Genomic DNA, 11,797 nt, shown 5'->3' with positions numbered 1-11,797 from the left:
TTATTTTTTTAATTTATAAAATAAAATAATAGAGATTCTAATAATTTTTTTTTAAATTTATTAAAATTAAATAAATATTTAAAAAAATAAATAAAAATAATAAATAATAAATTAATTAATAAAAATATTTTTATTAAAAAAGTTATAAATTTTTTAGTAATAGATCTAAAAATCTAGATAAATATATTAACTATAAAAATAGTTATTAAAATAGTTTTTTTATATTTTAAAATAATTTAAAGATATTTTCTTTTTTTTCAAATAATGTTTTTAATATTTTAAGATTTTATTTTAAATATAATAATATATCTATCTATTTATTTATAATAACTAAATTAATTAATATTATCCTAGAATATATAGATTATAGAATTATTTAAATTAGTAAATAAAAATAGTAACTAAGATATAATAAATATTTTTTTAAATATACTAGCTCTATAAAATAGAGCTATATAATATTAAAATATAACTTTAATAAATAGACTAATTAAAGCTAACATATATATAGACTATAAATTAGACTATATATAGATAGATAGATAAGATATAGCTTAAAGAGCTATAATAGGATTAGGATTAAATAGACAGATATATAGTTAGAGGATTATATAACAGGCAGTCAGGGCTAGCAGAACAGCGATCCGGGATCGCACCGTGACACTAGTGATTCAACCACCGAGGCATATTGGTAGGCAGGTCAGGCAGGTCAGGCAGATTAGTAGATAGATTAGTAGGCAGATCAAGTAATTTAAGCATTTTAAGCATTTCAGACATGTTAGGTAGAATTATATTAAGATTTATAGCTGTGGCCGCAGTTTTAGAAGTTTTAGAGATTTTAAAGCCTTGGCTATAGACTATAGTATTAAAGGCCTTATTAAAAACCTTAGTATATTTAAATACTAAGAACTTCTAATTTCTAGATCTTCTAGACCTTTTTTGCGTATATATAACTAACAATTTCTAACCTAATTTCTTTAAGCTAAGACCTAAAGATACTATAGATATATACTATTAATTATAAAATTTAGTAATAATTATAGATATATTTCTAGTATAATATATCTAAATTATATAAATATATAGAATCTTTAAAGTATATCTAGTGATCTCTATATATATTTTTATTAGCTGTTGTCTTAGCCCTTCTAATAAATACTAGTATTTCTGAGCTTAGATGTAAATATCTTTAAATTTAGATATAAATATCTCTAAATTTAGATATATTATACCAGTATTCTATAGAAATTTTAGTATCTTTTAACTAATCTAAATATTTATAAAATTAATTAAATTATTTATTTTTAATTTAGATTAAGTAAGTAACTTAATTACCTTTCTATTAAATATCCTATTAAAAAATATACTTTTTAAAACTCAGATATTACTATATTCTAAGATTAGATTCTGCCAGTGAAATGAATCGATTATATAAGCCCTAAACCTAATTAGATTAGGTGCCCTGTCTACCTAGGCACTGCCCTGTGGAAGGATAAAGCCCCTATATATATATTTAAAATAATCTTAATATTTAAAAATTAATAATTAATAATTATATGATATTTGAATATTATAATATAATTAATTTTATCAATTTTAATTTTAAAAATCTATTTTATTATAATAAAAACTAAAGCTTTAATTAATATTAATTTAAAAATTGTCTAAGAAATTAAGGCATGGAAAACATGTTGGGTGTGCAGCCTGCTTACATGTGCAGCTCGCTTACTGGTTATGTTCCAGTGGCCACTCACTTACCAATTATGTTATAACCCTGGAACCAGTGTAGGGTGCGGTTAGATCCTCTTACAATGATATAGTTATGGACTCTTTTTAATATTGAATATCAAGTCCTTTAGCTGGGTCATTTAAGCCTCACCCTCCCAAGACAGAATTTCACCATACCCACATGTTCATCAATGACAGTTTAGTAATATATAGGTCCTGCAACTATTCGAATCGTTTTCAACCTCAGTGGCATCCTTATATCCGTCTCTTAGTTTACTACAAGCTTCCCAAGTTGTTCTAAGCTCACCAGCCTAAGCATACAGCTGAACTTTAATAGGTACTAGAAGTGGAATTTATTTAAGGTGTCTATGTTGCAAGTAACCACCTAAAAACATAAAGCTCGATGAGCAAGTCATAGATACTGGCAGTGACTAGGTGAACATGCCCCGACAAAGACGATGTTGAATGACAGTCCTGTTGGAGTGAGACAACTTTCCTGTAAGGGGTACACATAGATAAAGTAGCGCCCACACTATCGAACTACAGCATTTGACACCTAGATCAGGTGAAAGATGCAACAACTGAGCCAGTTCTATTTTGTTTGCATTCACGTAACGAAATCAATTCATAGTCTTTTTGCATTACCGACACCGCCTACCTTATACATGAACGACCTTCGTTGTCGTTGATCGGAGACAAAAGTTGGAATATTCCCCCTCCTCCTTTTATCTTCGATCGAGAGGCAGCGACAGTTTTGATTCTAGAGAGGATTCTGCATTTACTTCCACAGTGAGCAACGGAAGGTCTAGACGCTCTCAAGAACCTGCTCCTTGAATTCCCTCTCAACCTTGTGACCCTTGTCATCGGTGGTAGATTCGCCATGTAGGTTCAGCAAAGCGCCCAAATCAAACTTAGGGGCCTTAAGAAGCTTGACCTTGCGGATATGGACCTAGGAGCATCTTAGTTTCCGATTCAAACCGGAGGATAGGAGACACAACTAACATTCTGAAGAGGATAGATTCCTTGCGTCGCCTTCTCAATCTCGCGGCCGATAACCTCAGGGATAAGCTTCGTGGTGAGTTGGGAGAGGGTGCAACTGGCGGCCTCCCGTTGCATGATCTCGGTCATCTTCTTCCGAATGGCACGGATTTGAGAGGAGCGGGCGTATGTGGTCTTCTTGATCTGGTTGGGACGCCTCTTGGTGAAAGCGATGGCAAACAGACGAAGGAGGTAGTCGTCGGTCGTCTTCACGGTGACGTTGGCTTCGATGAGCGACTGCCACTTGCGGACCAGGGATCGCAGTTTATCAGTAGTGAAGTCGAGGCCGTGGAAGTTGGTCAAACAGTTCTTTCCTTGGATCTCGTCCACACGAAGCTTGACCTTACGGAAAGCGTGGTCTTCGTCGTTCTGCAAGTCGGCAAGGGAAACCTCGAAAATCCGGCCCTTGAGCGAGTCATTCGCATTCTTGAGACCACTGGTGCGGTTCACCAAAGTCTTTCCCACACTTTTGTGCTTCTTGTCAGCCGTTCGCCCATACACATGTTTCGGTTCTTCTCTCAAAGAAGGGCTTGCAATTTATATAGAAGAAACCTACTCTCTGATCTGGAAAGTGGACGGTGCCTGAACACTGTTAGCAACATTCGCGCAACTAGATTAATTGTGAATACCTTCACAGAGTACTCATCCTTCCTAGAGAAAGGATCAACGGTCCTCTTCTTGATACCCTTCTTGCCCTTCGACAAGCGCTTGTTCCTGGAAGACATTAGCAACCAAGATCGCTGTCCCGCATTGTGATGTCAGCATGAGATTTGGCATACTTTCCAACAGCCATAGCTGCGACTCAGGTCTATCTTGCAGTGGTCGAAGACAGACAAATATATCACACCACGCGGTCTGGTGGAGGGAGTCGATGGGATTGACGCTGCTGGGTCGGCGGAATGAGAGTTGAAATCGAAATCCCACAGAAAAGTCGGCTAAGCGAGAGCGTCGGCCCTATCCCAGATTATATAATATTACCCCCCCACAAATTCACCATCCAGACACTATGATTGGACATTTTGTTACACGAGTCACGTGAACATACGTCTATGTATCTTAAATCCTGATCATAATAAGTATGCAAGGTTATAATATCCTCTATACATGGTTTTCGCGTTTTCCTATCTTCTAGGGGGTAAAGGTATTGTAATACTAGATCCTCCCATTCGCGTGAATCTCTAATTAAGCATATGACAATGAAGATCTTTATTCGAGTACGGCGATTGTAGGCTGATATGAGTGAGGTACGGAGTGATGGTGTGTGCTGAAGTATCTAGTCGTATTCCTACACATGCCTTTCTATACCAGCATGTATGATAAGTATAGGTATGTTTTGTATGGAAGAAGTTCTTGGCTTAGATAATACTCAAGAGCAACGTGGGAACTTAGGTGTAGATGTTGTTTACCTATTAGTACACCGTTATAGCCGTCCAATTGTTCTAATGTCAGTGTGGACGCGAGTGATGTAATCGGCATTACAGGGCCGGAGTGCTGGAAAGTGTCCCCATAACATACATAGTCTTCATTTCCTTATCTGTGCTATAACTCCGTACAGAATATCACCCCAGGTCTCTAAGCCACAGTATTCATTCCACTGTACCCTGTTTTTGTGGGGATACGCATTGATATCAACCAGGAAAATAGTAAGTATATAACTGAACTATACACGCTGCAGCTAACTAGATCAGGGATATCTTAGTTGTCCTACACTGAAAACTAGCTTTAAGCACCCGCGAACGTCGAAAGAAGCATGGTAGGCTGCCCTCTGATGCGCATCCGGGACATGTAGGAAAGGAAAGGAAACAGAAAAAGAAATATCATGGTCCAATGATTGATTCTTGGTTCGGTGACAGGGCAAGCGCAAGAAGTCAAGCAGACAACCACAAGGGCCAAAGAAGGTGAGTAGTCCTGGAACGGGCGATGATTATTGAGGCTAAGAATGGAGTCAGAGAGAACCATTGCCTACAACTTTCGCATGTCTTTTCTGTAACCACGAAAATTCTATTGTGGTGAAACTAGACAAGAAGCTGGGGCTAGGAAATTTGTCCTGTAAGGTGTGTGGACAGAGGTTTCAAACCGGTATTAATTGTGAGTTCATAAACGTACTACTCTTAGGACGAGTTCTGACAAATTCATCCCCTAGATCTTTCTGCTGCTGTCGATGTATATTCGGATTGGGTAGATGCTTGTGATGCAGTGGCCAAGGATACTGCCAACAGATACGAAGATACTAATGCCGGCGGTCTGCGATCAAATGAGTATACTGTGTCTTCTAGTGGACAAGATGCTGAGTACGATGATGCAGACCGTGCGGGTGCATATGTGGATGACGATTGATACAAGTAATTCTCAGATATTGGTTGTTGGCGTACAATATAAAGGTCCAGTAGCTTTCCTGTGGTCACTGTTTCTAAGTTATGACCGCTGTTTTGCTTTTTCGGACTCGCTGTTACTCGATAATCTTGGCGATTAGCTGGCTTCGATCCTAGGGATATTGGATACTTGCAATGGTATCATTGTGGTATGAATATCGTGGTCACCTATGCCTCATAAACTAGTAACTCCAGTTAAAATCTTCGTGTAATATGTGCGATACGACTACGTTGTATTGTTTTTATGCATATATGCGGCAAGCCAATTTCAAGGAAAACTCCGTAATACTTCATAAGCAATACTAAACTAGGACCTCACTTCGGTGATTGGGTGTCACAGCGTATAGTATCGATCACCAAAATCACCAAGTCCAGGGATAATGTACCTGTGTGATAGCAACCAGTTAGCGGGCTAATCAAGAAGAGGGAGAAATAGAAGTAGATCAACTTTTTCTCATCCAAGCCTTGGTCAATAAAAGCAGTTACGACCCTGAGCTTAGGGAAGCGTTCCGCAAAGTCTGCAACTCCTGAAGGGCTTGCGATAAGGTTGAGGAATAGAATACGGTCCTCTGGTACACCCTTCGCCTTCAGAATTTCGACAGCGAGCGTCGCCGAACCCCCTGGATCGATAGCAATCAATATCACTCTATAGTGTAAGAAGGTTATATAACCCACCAGTTGCGAACATTGGATCAAGGAGTAAAACCCATCGACTGGAGATATCAGCAGGGAGCTTCTCGTAGAAAAGCTTCGGCTTGCATGTTTCCTCATCTCTCTGTATAAGTATTTTCCCAATGCGAACTGATCGACAGCAATCTCTCAAGCCCTGCTCCATCGCCTCGCCTGCTCTCATGATGGATACGCCGCATATTTTACCTTCGAACTTGACACCGAGATAGGTACGGCCTACAGGAGTTGTCACCGCTTGCTCAACCACTGGAAGGTGGTTTAAACCCTCTTCCACCAATAAACGGATGATTCTGTTGGAATAGAATATGAAATCGGCACGTCCAGTTCTCTTATCTCTGATCATACTATGGAGTTGTCAGTAGGGGCACCCGATGTTGACTTGAAAATTCTTTAGAGACGTATGACTTGCGTTAGAAGAGCGATCAACTGGGGTGTTTGAGGCAAGACATGGACATTTTCATAAGGTATGTCTTTCGACACTGTCGCTGTTGGCTTCTCGCCATCGGGTCTGTAAATTGGGCCAACTCCTTGGGCAGGAGAAGGGATCGCTTCCAATCGTTCATCAGCCATGGTCATTGAAAACTTTGGTATAATTCTTAATAAATGGATGGGGGTGTGAAGGACGGAAAAAAAAGGCTAGTGGTCCCACTGAGGGTCTACTAATCTCGCGTGGAAGCACTATGTAATGAAGTTGTAGCAAGGAAAAGAGAGAGATCAAGCAGGTACAGACTGTGCATGAATATGTACGATAAGTAGCCTGGACTAATCATGGCTGGCGGGCGGGGTGGTTTTCTAATTGGACTACGAAGTACAACATAAAACCAGCAAAGGAAACAAGTTATGGCGGCCTAGATGGGTGGTGTTTCTAATGTAACAACAAGATTAGTTCATAGAACATAACCTAGCATAAGACTTAGTCCAGTTGAATTTAAACCCAATATTGTGTAGTGTAGTCCGCGACTCCGCACTGCCCGCTCTTAAAGGAAGAGAATAAGTCTAGAGAACTTCGGCAAACTTGATTTACGCCAATGTTGCCTTAAAGCCAGCTATAATGCACGAGATGAGGATATATAGTTGATATTGCTTCACCAGCCATACTCACACCCAGAGAGTTCAACTAAGTATCAAGTCAGGCCGTGGAGTTCTTTTACAACAGTTTCGTTGGTTGCAACCTTGGTCACTGGTTCACAACCCTACCAATTTATTACTACCTACACCTCCATGAAGCACTCACATCCACGAATGTGTAGTAGTTTCTTTGAAGAGCTCATCCCAATATCTATCTTTACATATTGTAATTGAAGGCTTCTAACAACTCGGCACCGGCATTCTTACCTCTCATATACTGTGTTCTCGCAATCCGCCCGAACCCTTTTCATCAATTCACACAAGAGCTCATACATACCGGCCTTGACTATAAAAGTGGCGTTTGAAACATGCGCGAGAAAGTTAAGAGACTTGTGACTTACGGTAAACCAAGCTCTAGGAAGTCTCACAATCTCAAGAACAGGGTAAAAGAGGCTTCAACGGCCCCTATTATCTCTAGTGAGGCTGAAGGCTCAAACACTTGTCCCTGTTCAAGTACCTTGACTCGATCACCAAGCAGTGATTCTAAGCAACTCTGTGGCGTTGACTCGCTTGATCATATTCCTGATACGCACATATCAAGTTCCCAGAATAGACATGGGAAAGCCTATGATGGCACCGGAACAAAGCGCAGAAAGCTCCATCAGGAAAAGGCGCAGCAAACTCAGGAGCCTAGCGCTAGTGCTGGTAGTCATGTTGGGTCTATATTTGCGCATGAAAGTTCCACGATGTTTGGTGAAACTGGAAGTTCCAATTGTGTCAGGGCCAATGAAGCTCTCCATATGGCCAAAGCTCGAGGCCAAAGTGATGCTTGTAGCCTTCTAACGGAAGCCCAGGCTGATTCCGACAAACATGAACAAACTCCTACAGAAATGACCTATATGCTTCAATCGTCACGGGATAAAATGTTTTCTCTCGAGACCGACAGGCTTTCTACATCATATCCCAGCGGCATGAATGCAACCAGACACCAAACCGATCAACCAATCCCCCGAAAGAGATTAGTTGATTCATTAAACACAACAGAAGAGGTGTCAGTAGATCGTCTGTCAGATCGTGAATGTCAGCCCGACTGCCAAACCTCCTCTAGCCATATCCGGAAAGGAACCGATGGACAGCGTACTGCGTATATGCATCGGTCTAAGGGTTCTGGTACAGACAATATCCAACAGTCGACTGATTCCAGACCATTAACATCTGGACGACCTAGGGTTACTTATGCACACCAGCGTTCCTTCCTAAATGATGCTTATGTCTTGGGCCACACTGGAGAACCTGGACTATTAGTTTCGCCGACATGTCGTAACCTTAGGCAGCCACAGCCAAGTTTAGGACTCCTATCTCAAACCTATTTGCATGTTGAAGACGAGGAAAACCTCGACAACAGGCCAGTTCGAAGCATTCACGAGCTCAGACAGGCTGGAGACAATGCACGCTTTTGGGAAACAGTGGATTCGATCTTCGAGGATATCGAGGACCCTCACAATTCCGCTTCGGACGTGTGCAATGGTTTTGTTCAACTGTGTACTAAACTTATGGAGCCTCGATTCTTAGACCGTTTTTCCGAAGCCGGGTTTGACGAACGACTCGTAAAGTGCATGACAGGCGGTGGCTTTGATATAGTTTCAATTACCCTTGCTCTATGCGCTTATAGATTGATATGTCTCAGCAGCTCTTTCTCGTCTATACTCCCAACACCCATGTGGTCCAAACTTTTGGATAAAGCCCCCACTCTACTTGACGTCCAAGACGATATATTAGTTACCGCGAAACAGCGATCTATCGGCCTATCAAAAGCTGTCCAAGCATCATTAAAGAGTCTTCTACCACGTTTATCCCTTGCGATATACGGAGAGCAGCCAATATCAACTATTTCACCGCGTTTGCAGATTCTTGTGAATCTTCAATCTTCTCTAACTGTATATCAAGAGAAGGGCACCAGTGTCAATATCCCTGCATCGCTTTTAACCCTCATTATTGAGTTATTATCACCCGCAGCTTGTGAGAATGCAAAATTCCCTCTGCCTTTTGAACGTTATCAGACGCTCGTCCTGGCTTTGTCGATTCTGGAAAATTACACAATCCTAACGGGCCCATTGGATCCCGACTGCTGCAATTCCTTACGCTCGCTTACTCAGTGTCATAAATTTCTCTATCCGAACCAGTCCGATCAAAGCCGGCGGATTCTGATTCTATACATTCGGGTACTATTGAACCTTACCAACAAGGACTCATCTCTTTGTGAGGAGTGTTCCAGAACTGAAATTGTTGGCGGACTTGTCAAGGTCATCATTTCGGAATTCTGCGCTGTGCCTGAAGAAAATACTGGTAAAGAATATAGCTCACTGGATGCGGTAATATTAGCTTTGGGTGCTCTTATTAATCTTGCAGAGAAAAGTGAATCGTCGAGAGCTATTTTTCTGGAGTCAACAAATAATTCCGAATCTTTCTTGGATTTGCTCCTACAACAATTTTCTACCAGCATAAGTTCTGCGCCCCAGGTAAGGCAGTACTGTGTACATTCACTTTTAGTGCCTAATGCAGGATTTAGGCACACTCCGTCCCCGAAGTGCAGCATAATGTTGCTATCGGGTACTTGTCAATTCTTCTAGTCACACTTTGTTTGAATCACATGGCATTGGCCCAGGTCAAAGTTTCCCTAGACGGCAAGGGACTTGCAGCTGCGCTATCAACGGCTCAGGAGTTCATACGATATTATCAAAAGGTTGAGAAAGATTCGCGATTGTTCGAGACACGACACGGAGATGGAGCCGAACTTACACCAAGATTAGAGCGAATTATTTGCCAGATACGAGAGGAGGAACGACAATAATCTGGGCAACGTCTGCAGAATGTCACGCTGTTAGAGTACAACTACATTTTTTATTACCATTTCATACTTTCGCCCCCGTCTTGGGCTATGTCTTCCGCCTTGCAATGGAAAATCTCTTTACCTATACTTGACAACAGCAGGTCATGTAAGGAAAAAATTGATGTAAAACTAGTTTGGGGACGGATTCTCAAGTTAACGACCAATTTGGACACGGTAATTGGTACTTAAGGTGTTCGATTACTACTTACCTGGTTTAAAAAAAGGACTGAGTAGCCATACTTTGTAGATATGATGTATGACATAATAAGTAAAATCTTAACCGTTTGACTTGTTTGCGTTTTCAATGGCTGGAACTACTACTACCTCAGGTATCCAGTCAGTTCTGAGACTCATACTTCAACTGATTTGCCACTCGCACGACAACTCGATCGCTCACCATCAAACACCGCCTCTAAGTCGAAGTTCGTTGGTTTTGCTTCCCACTCAAATCCTATCTCGGAGAGCTCCCTGCTATCGGTGCTTTCGTGTTACGGAGTACTGGTTGAGACCTTATTCTGACGCCCCTTTCTCCGTGGCTATCAGGACACGCAATCTTTGGTAGCGGGATACATATTTCTTCCATTAGCGAATTACATTATCCTAGCGAATTATCGTTCCGCAGATCATTTATAGCTGTGGAAATGCCTACTGCACCAAAGCAGCGAAAGATAGCTATCGTTGGTAGTCGGTCTGTGGGTATGTATACGATGAGGACCTCCGCTTTCGTGCTGAACTAGCTGTTATCTGTGCAGAGTCTTGGTCACTGACAGAACGTATAGGTAAATCTTCTCTTACAGTTCGATTTGTTGAGCATCATTTTGTAGAAAGTTATTACCCGACTATCGAGAACACGTTTAGTCGAATCATCAAGTACAACGGCCAAGATTTTGCAACGGAGATTGTTGACACAGCTGGTCAAGTAAGGATAATGGTAGCGAAGTGTCCTTCTAGAAGCTAATGCTGAGTCAGGATGAATACAGTATCTTGAACTCTAAGCATTTTATTGGGATTCATGGGTATATCATTGTCTATTCGGTGGCGTCCCGCCAGTCTTTCGATATGGTGAGGGTCATTCGAGACAAGATACTAAATCACCTTGTGAGTGCTGGGCACCCGACGCCGTTCCTTTGTCTACTTTAGAAACTGAGATCAGACGATAGGGAGCGGATTATGTGCCCCTTGTGCTCGTCGGAAACAAAAGTGATTTGAAATCCGAACAACGTCAAGTATCATTGGACGAAGGCCGGGGCTTAGGAGAAGACTTCCATTGTGCTTTTACCGAGGCTAGCGCTCGTCTTGGTTACAATGTTGAGAAAGCTTTTGATTTAATGATAGGGGAGATCGAGAAGTCCCAGAATCCGTCGCAGCCCACAGGAGGAAACAAGTGTGTTGTAATGTGATACGGAAACAGAAGCAACGTGAATAAGCACAGAACCCAAAATGCTTCCGCTGACTGTTAGTTGCTGCTAGACAACGAAGGAAAGTCGCATGCGTTCACTATATGCTCGCGGGCGGAGTATTTTTGCAATGGTGTGATGAAGAAAGTTGTTTTCTAAAGCCCCATGCGGAGTACACCTGCCATTGAACAGATTGAAGTTTGTTCTGTTTTCAATCATTGCCCTTCTTTCTACCCCGACGCTCCCCCCATCCGTCTCCTTCTCCTTCTACAATCACTCTCTCCATTTCATCTTCTATTACTTTTGCGGCGTTCCTCAGTCTCATCGTCTTTCTTAATAGCTATGGCTTTGGAGATAATGGATGTTTCAAGCTAAGTATATGGCGACTAATAGAATAGAGAAGTACGGGCTCGAGATTGTTATGGATGAAGTCGGCATGTACTTACTATATGTTTTCTTATAAAAATTTATCGAAAGATTCACCCGCTTTCTCCCACCCTGGGTGAAGGAACTTTGCGGCTTGCCGTATTAGCAACAGAAGCTGCTCGCTGGCATAGCTAAGAATAGGGATGGTAGAGCTGACCCACCACAAAAACTAACTGGTTCCATATCAT

At 41.2% G+C, this 11,797-nt stretch overlaps 3 protein-coding genes across 3 annotated transcripts; 1 reads left to right on the top strand and 2 right to left on the bottom strand.

Moving 5' to 3' along the window:
* Positions 1–2,533: 2,533 nt before the first annotated feature.
* On the bottom strand, positions 2,534–3,559 carry rps1 (40S ribosomal protein eS1; the record flags this gene model as incomplete). The annotated part of the gene is made up of 5 exons (XM_001817077.3): positions 2,534–2,677; positions 2,731–3,232; positions 3,323–3,348; positions 3,396–3,480; positions 3,546–3,559. The coding sequence occupies 5 exons, from the start codon at positions 3,557–3,559 to the stop codon at positions 2,534–2,536; spliced, it is 771 nt and encodes a 256-aa protein (XP_001817129.1).
* A 1,913-nt stretch (positions 3,560–5,472) lies between these two features.
* On the bottom strand, positions 5,473–6,398 carry AO090009000714 (uracil phosphoribosyltransferase; the record flags this gene model as incomplete). The annotated part of the gene is made up of 4 exons (XM_023236495.1): positions 5,473–5,524; positions 5,587–5,758; positions 5,814–6,172; positions 6,256–6,398. The coding sequence occupies 4 exons, from the start codon at positions 6,396–6,398 to the stop codon at positions 5,473–5,475; spliced, it is 726 nt and encodes a 241-aa protein (XP_023088768.1).
* Positions 6,399–10,427: 4,029 nt separating this feature from the next.
* rhbA (Rheb family small GTPase rhbA) lies at positions 10,428–11,186 on the top strand (the record flags this gene model as incomplete). The annotated part of the gene is made up of 4 exons (XM_023236487.1): positions 10,428–10,482; positions 10,566–10,705; positions 10,738–10,884; positions 10,947–11,186. The coding sequence occupies 4 exons, from the start codon at positions 10,428–10,430 to the stop codon at positions 11,184–11,186; spliced, it is 582 nt and encodes a 193-aa protein (XP_023088767.1).
* Between the last annotated feature and the right edge of the window lie 611 nt (positions 11,187–11,797).

This window comes from Aspergillus oryzae, chromosome 1 (assembly GCF_000184455.2).
Source record: "Aspergillus oryzae RIB40 DNA, chromosome 1".
Taxonomy (NCBI): domain Eukaryota; kingdom Fungi; phylum Ascomycota; class Eurotiomycetes; order Eurotiales; family Aspergillaceae; genus Aspergillus; species Aspergillus oryzae.
This window is presented reverse-complemented; position numbering and strand designations above follow the sequence as displayed.